The 7312-nt window shown below is 30.2% G+C and overlaps 1 protein-coding gene across 1 annotated transcript; it reads right to left on the bottom strand.

The window, feature by feature from the left end:
• Window positions 1-278: 278 nt before the first annotated feature.
• On the bottom strand, window positions 279-6390 carry LOC120275804 (4-coumarate--CoA ligase 2-like). Its single transcript, XM_039282512.1, has 6 exons — window positions 5807-6390; window positions 5020-5571; window positions 4058-4253; window positions 1058-1271; window positions 866-968; window positions 279-661 (listed from the first exon to the last, which is right to left on the bottom strand). The coding sequence occupies exons 1-6, from the start codon at window positions 6248-6250 to the stop codon at window positions 536-538; spliced, it is 1635 nt and encodes a 544-aa protein (XP_039138446.1). The 5' UTR covers window positions 6251-6390; the 3' UTR covers window positions 279-535.
• Window positions 6391-7312: the final 922 nt, after the last annotated feature.

Below are 7312 nucleotides of genomic sequence, written 5' to 3'. Positions count from 1 at the left end.
ATAAACAATGATGTACTACAGTAAAATGAACAGTACACTGCTATAGTAAATGCCCACAATAGCACCTTTAAGTTCGCCCCGTAAGTTACTCTAAAAACTCTATTCTTCTTCCTAAATTAGCTCAAATCATCTCAAACTTGTTCCTTTTGATCAATATGCCATCATTCTAGCTTGAATATGAAATAGAAGCGAATTAAACACAAATTTAATCATATATTCAACAATTACATACAAAGCACTATGAATAATAATAATTATTATTATAATAATAATAATCATATAATGATAAAATATATTCATTCAAGCACTTATTAATTACTGATCAATGTGATAATGTCTTTAGATATACAATACATAGAAAACCATCAAATAAAATATAAAACAACTAGCGATTCTCGGCTATAAGTGGAAAACAGAAAGTCATATTGAGGTGGACCCATTTAAAGAATAATACAACATATTAGTTGTCATATATATATATATATATATATATATTTATATATATTTTTAAAAAAAAGTCAGATAGAGATCATGGTTAAATTCCATTAGGAATTCCAGCTGCCAACTTTGTTCTTAACTCCTTCCTAATGATCTTTCCAGAGGGCCCCTTTGGGATAGACTCTACAAAGAACACCCTGTGTATTCTCTTGTAGAAAACCACCTGAAATATATATATATATATATATATATATATAACCATAAGAAATTAGCTATTTCACTTGTATGCATATGACTACATTGTTACGTTATGATTAATATCAACTGATATTGATTTCATTTAAATCATGAGTTTGTTTTTAGAAGTTATAGCACGGAGGGATATGATTAAGAAGCCATGAAAAAAATAAAAGGTTATAACTTATACCTGCTTCGAGATGTATTGCTTAATTTGGTCCTCACTGATCTCAGACCCTTCTGATCTGACAACAAAAGCCACTGGCACCTCACCAGCAAGTTCATCTTTCATTCTGCATTGTATTAAAATTCCACAATTTTATTCTAAACTAATAAATTAGCCAAAATTTAGTTTTATGTGTTCATGTTCATATTTACTCACGGAACGACCGCAGCACTGATTATATCAGGGAGAGTGATCAGCATAGATTCAAGCTCGGCTGGCGCAACTTGAAAACCTTTGTACTTGATGAGCTCCTTAAGACGGTCGACGATGAAGATCTCATCATCATCGTCGACGTACCCGATGTCACCAGTATGCAACCAACCTTCTTTGTCTATGGTATTCTCTGTGGCCTCTTGGTCATTCAGATAGCCTACAATATTACGTCCAAAGTTTAATCATAAGAATTCATAGTTCAAATTTATATATTTTTTTATTTTTTTAAAAAATGTTATTAGATTTGCCAGTGGACTTGTTAATATAGTTTAATATTTAAGGGAGGCTAGAGTACATAATTTTGTACTTTAATTATTTTCAAATATTTTATTTTAGTCCCTAAACGAACAATTATGACTTGGTCACTTTAAGATACACCAATATTCATTTTAATACTCTTTTCTTACAAAATTGATTGTCTGATAATTTTGCATTTAATAGATTGTTAAAATTTTTAATTTAAATGAATTATTATCAAAGGACCAAATAAAAAAAATTATGTAGATTAATCTCCATGACAGAGAGTTGGCATCACATGTCTTTCTCTAATTATATTAGAGGTCTAAATTAAGTTCAAGTCTCCTTCATCACAAAATGGCCATAATTTTCAAATAACCATATTCACATGATTGAAAAATTAAAATACAATGTCTAATTATTTAAAAATTAAAATAAATTTTTGGAATTTAATATTATGATCAATTAAACAGTATCAACCTTGATAAAAAAAATTATAATGATTTTTGGATCAGCCAATGAGAGGAATTGTATGCTTTAGCCTATCACATGTTAGGCCTCATAGTTTTACCCTATAAAAATTGTCCTGTACATATAAATATTCGAATTTTCTACTTATTCGATGTGAGGTTATTTAATTCATCCCACTATATAGAATTCCAATTACAATCAAAATTGAGATATTATACTTGTAGAAGAAAATCTTACTCAGTGATGTATAATTTTTATTTTTTTTTAATTATCTCACTATGGAACGGCAGAGAATTTTGTTTTCATATTTTATATAGGATGACTATTATAATCATTTTTTAAAAATATTTGTAAATTTTGGTTTTCATATTTTATATTGGATGACTATCATAATCATATTTTAAAAATATTTGTTTTCTCATGGTGAATAAAACAAAAGAAAAAAAAAAATATGATTTCAACCACATATCAACTGTTTGAAATCAAGGGGGGGAAAAGTAGGTTTTATTAATTCTAGGGAAAAGAAATCCATCTTGTTTGTCATAAAGGAATACATGCATGTGTTCTATATAGTTTTTTGTATAGAGATTTTTTTTTTTTTTTTTTTTTTTTTAAGTAACTTAATTTACATTTGACCATAATGACCAATCAAAAGCATGATATATGGTAAGTCATAATAGAGAGGTTGACAACAAGCTTATAATGCAACTTTTCAAAGCACACGTAAGAACCACAAAAATATTTGTGTTTTAAAATATGAAGAAAATAAATTGTGTATCAATAAGTCTTACCACGTTTTTTGAAAAATGTATTAAAGGTTTAGTTTCTTAAGTGGAGATGCATGGAAATAAACATGGTATATGAGCCGCATTCAAAGGAAAGCATGGGACCCAATCAACTGTGTTCATTTTTTTAAAAATTATAAAAATAATTCATAATTTTTAAAAACATATAAAAACTGAAAAAAAAAATTGTATATACTGTACAAAATTACAAAAACTAGTAATTTAAAAATATATAAATTAAACTATATATAATAAAAAATGTAAAAAAAATTATTTGAAGAAAATAAATATTATACTTAATTAATTATGTCAACTAAACTCCAAAAAAACTACATCAATTCCGTTCACATTCTCATGAAAACGCATCCCCATCCAAGAGATGGAGCTATACAAATAACCGATAAAATTAGATTATTTTTATTATTAAGATGTTCTAACTTATAAATTAGTTCTACATATATCACATATCACCTTCTAAACCCAAGATTAACCATTTCTAAATAAGAGCTTGAAAATGATATAACCTTCTAATCAATGAACACTAGAGCCTGGAAATTAAGCCTTCATTCCTCTCATATAACTCTCACTTTATATAATTCATGAGAGCACATAGTATATATTCATATAGAATTATTTAAAGTTATAGAAGCTAATCAAAATCAAAATACATAAGTGTAAGAGCTTGGAAATTAAGCCAAGATTCCTCTCATTAATTTAACTTTAACTTAATATAACTCATGAAAGATTATACTAGTGTATGTGTGTGCGCTTAAATATATATATATATATATATATTTATAAAATTATAGAAGTTCTAAAATGGTAGGTCGTGGGTTGTTGAAATGATATCCATGTTTGGCGAAGGCATGAACTCATGTTTGTCTTAAGGTAGGACATTAAACTTGGACTTTTGAAAATGTATTTCTTGAGAAACATTTCTCACCTACCTTGATTGGTTTATTTACTTTGTTCACACTAGTGAATAACAATAGTCTCATATTAAAAACATTTTATGCAAACCTTTGCTGCATCAATCACATATGCAAACTTCCCACCTACTTTGATTAGCTCATTTTCTTTGTTCACACGCAAGTGCAAAACAATTTGTTTAATATTATTTTTTCCCATTATTATCTTCATAGAAAATTAATGATAATAATAATAATAAAAAAAAACAAGTGCGTGTTAAAGATAAAATTAATATAAAATATAAATGTTAGTTTATATTTTACTAATTTCAAAGTTAAGAGTATATAATACAAGCTTTTCATAATTGTTTAATTAGCATTAAAACTACTTCAATCCTCAGCTATACAAATTTGTTCATTTTATTTTAACAAATTTATAAACTTTATAATTAAACTAGACCAATTTTAGAAATGAAAACAAGTAATTACAGAATTTTAAGACCGATAATTAAATATTAAAGAAATACTAAGGAGTAAATTACCTTTCATGATATGATCGCTTCTTATGCAAATCTCTCCACGCTGATTACGAGGCAAGGATAATCGTGTCTCGGGATCAACAATCTTTAGCTCAGCATTCCTCACAACAGTGCCACAAGAACCAGGTTTAACCTCAAATGGTTCCTTGGCAAAGGCCAAGCACATGGATATTGGACCAACTTCAGTCATCCCATAACCCTACATGAACATCAACCCTAACCCTAATAAATCCACTGCATTACAAATCAACTCCATTTCTTTTATTTAAAATGAAAGTGTATGAACATTGATTGAACTACAAATGAAAGCACTCTTTGGATCCGAATCCCAATTTTTTTTTCCTTTTTTTTCTTTTGAACTACATCATTATATGTAAGTTGGTTTTAGGTATTTAACTCTATTAATAAGGTGGCAATAATTTTGTCAATTAATATCAAACAAATATAGCTTTAATCAAAATGCGTTTTGTTTATTTTTTTTGGGTCTAATGTGGCTGCCGAAGCGTGTCCATGGCAAGTGGATGATGGCAAGGCAAGTCAATTTTCACATCAATTTTTAATATATAATTTTAAATTATTTATTCATGCATTAAAAATTTAATCATGTGTTAAAATGTGATACTAAATTGTAACACCAACATACCTCAAAAATTGTAACACCAACAAAATTTAAAAAACTTTGATACCATACGAGTCATTAAATTGCCAAAAAATTGAGTTTTCAATTATACATAAAACAAGTTCACATGTTATCTAAAAAAATTAACACTAATTAGCTAATAGGATTGTCATCAAGTTAGTGTTTAAATTAAATGGATAGACCAAATTGTATATAAAAAATATAGTTCTAGGGCCAAATTACATATATTGTTTTAGATATATCGAGAGACTAAAGTGCATTTTCATAGATAGTTCAAAGACTATTAATCGATTATGACTTAGTATTTTAATCAAACTCTAATTACCTGACCAAATTTGGCATTAGGAATCTTGGACCTAAGCTTATCTTGTAGTTCCTTTCCCATTGGTGCAGCCCCGGAAATAACCATCCTTATAGATGAGAGATCATAGTTATCAACCACTGGGCTCTTGGCAATCTCAATTAGAATTGGTGGCACAAATGGTGCAATTGTGACCTTATACTTTTGCACTAGCTCCATCAACTTCACAACATCAAACTTCTTCATTATAAGTATAGTTGCACCAGACCTTATCCCACAAAGCAACACAAAGTTCATTGAGTATACATGAAACAGTGGCAGAACACAAAGGATCACATCCTCACTGTGGAAGTAAAGATTAGGATTTTCTCCTTCAACTTGCATGGCCACACTTGTTACAAGTGCTTTGTGTGTTAGCATGGCACCTTTAGGTAGTCCAGTGGTGCCAGAGGAGAATGGCAAGGTGACAACATCGTCGGAGTCTATTGTTATTTCTGGTATTTGGTTTTCATCAGTGCACATGAGGCTCGAAAATGATAAGCATCCTTCTGGCACTGGTTCATCCATCACAATCACCTTTATCAAAGAAAATTAATTAAGTGAATGGATTAACACATTAATTGTGGTAAACCACTTTCCACTTGATAGTTTGCATAGAGTACTAAATCTATTGGATCAAAAATGCTTATTTGATATTCCAAAAAACTTACTGCTTGTCATAAAAACACATCATGAATAAGTGAAAACCATATTCTTTTTTCTTTTTTTAATAACTCATAATAATCTTGAAATATTGAGGTAATTAAGTTACCTTGAAGTTGTGTTCTTGAACGAGTGATTGAAGTTTGGTGACATAGCAAGACTCGGTGATGATCAACCGTGCACCGGAGGCCAGTGCTTGCTTGTGGATCTCTGCCGGAGTGAAGAATGGGTTGGCAGTGGTAGAGATAGCACCTAAGCGGGAGGCGGCAAAGAAGGCAAAGGCGAACTCCGGTGTGTTTTGAAGCAAGAGCATTATGACATTGCCTTTGGTGATGCCGAGCTTGTGGAGTCCTCCGGCCACCTTTCTGGAGATAAGATCGATGTCAGAGTAATCATAGATTTCTTCGGTTGTTCCATTTATTATGCATGGATGAGAAGAGAATTGAGAAAGGTTTTCGAAACAGTAAGTGTGGAGAGGGAGGTGGTTTGGAATGTAGATGTTTGGTAACTTTGATCTATATATGATCTCCTTCTCTTCAATGTAGGTTCCCATTTCTCCAAGTATTTTAGAGACTGATAACAATGAAAACGGAAGAGAAGATAAGAGTTTTGGGGTTTATTAATATTTCTATTCTATTCTATATATGAGAGGAGAAGTGGGAGAAGAGTAAGTAGTCATGTAGGTGGGGAGGATGAGGACATGATTTGTGAGGGAATATGAATGGGTTTTTAGTGGGGTTGGTGAGATGCTTAAGTATGAGGACAAGGACGAGAGATCGAGCATATTGGATTCGTGGATGGAATTAGGATGGAGTTTTCAAAGGGTTGGTGAGGTGAAATTAGTCTATAACAAAAAGCACTAAACACGACCACTGATAATTATAATGTAAACTTTAGTTAAGAACATTATCCTAGTTAACTTAACTCAATGTTAATCAAAAAGAAACTCACTGGCTTAGCTTTGTTTGTAAGCTACCAACAACAGACCTAACCCACCAACCTTTTTCTTATATAGAATTCAATAATCTATATATATATATATATATATAATGCGTAATATGGAAAATAATTAATAACAATAAATAAATATCATCAATCACGTCAAAATTTGGTGAAGTTTGTAAATAAATTTTGAATTAAGTGATTTTTTTTTATATGATGAGATATTTATTGCGCTTAATTTTATAAATTGATTCAAATTAACATGTGTTTTGATTTCTTCAATTTTTTGTTCCTAGTACACTATTATCAATTTTTCTTATGTTTAAATAATTTATTTTTTAAAAAAATTTAACTTGTAGTAGAAGTAGGGATGTAAGTGGGGCGGGGCGGGGAATGGGATTCCCGTCCCCACCCCGTTTCCCACGGGGAGGTATTCCCGGTCTCCAAATTCCCCGTAGGGGAGAAATTATCCCCACTCACTCCCCTGCGGGGATCCCCACGGGGTCGGAGAATCCCCGCCCCCCGCTAAATTTTTTTTATTACATAAAATTCTAATAATACTATATATATATATATTAAAGTAGAAAACCTATTTGACACTTGTCAATTTTTCATAAAAATTTTATCAATATTATTTTAATAATATTAAAATATTTATAACATAACACTAAAT

Source organism: Dioscorea cayenensis, chromosome 14, assembly GCF_009730915.1.
Source record: "Dioscorea cayenensis subsp. rotundata cultivar TDr96_F1 chromosome 14, TDr96_F1_v2_PseudoChromosome.rev07_lg8_w22 25.fasta, whole genome shotgun sequence".
In the NCBI taxonomy this organism is placed as follows: Eukaryota; Viridiplantae; Streptophyta; class Magnoliopsida; order Dioscoreales; family Dioscoreaceae; genus Dioscorea; species Dioscorea cayenensis.
Note: the sequence above shows the minus strand (reverse complement) of the source record. Positions and strands in the feature narration are given on the sequence as shown.

What these genes read in the sequence shown, in the direction of transcription:
- LOC120275804 (XM_039282512.1), bottom strand. Translation starts at nt 6,250, where the DNA reads ATGGGAACCTACATTGAAGAGAAGGAGATCATATATAGATCAAAGTTA. An exon ending in CTAATGCCAAATTTGGTCAG is followed by an intron (nt 4,254 to 5,019) that starts GTAATTAGAGTT and finishes ATGTTCATGTAG; the next exon opens with GGTTATGGGATGACTGAAGT. An exon ending in AGCAATACATCTCGAAGCAG is followed by an intron (nt 662 to 865) that starts GTATAAGTTATA and finishes TATATATTTCAG; the next exon opens with GTGGTTTTCTACAAGAGAAT.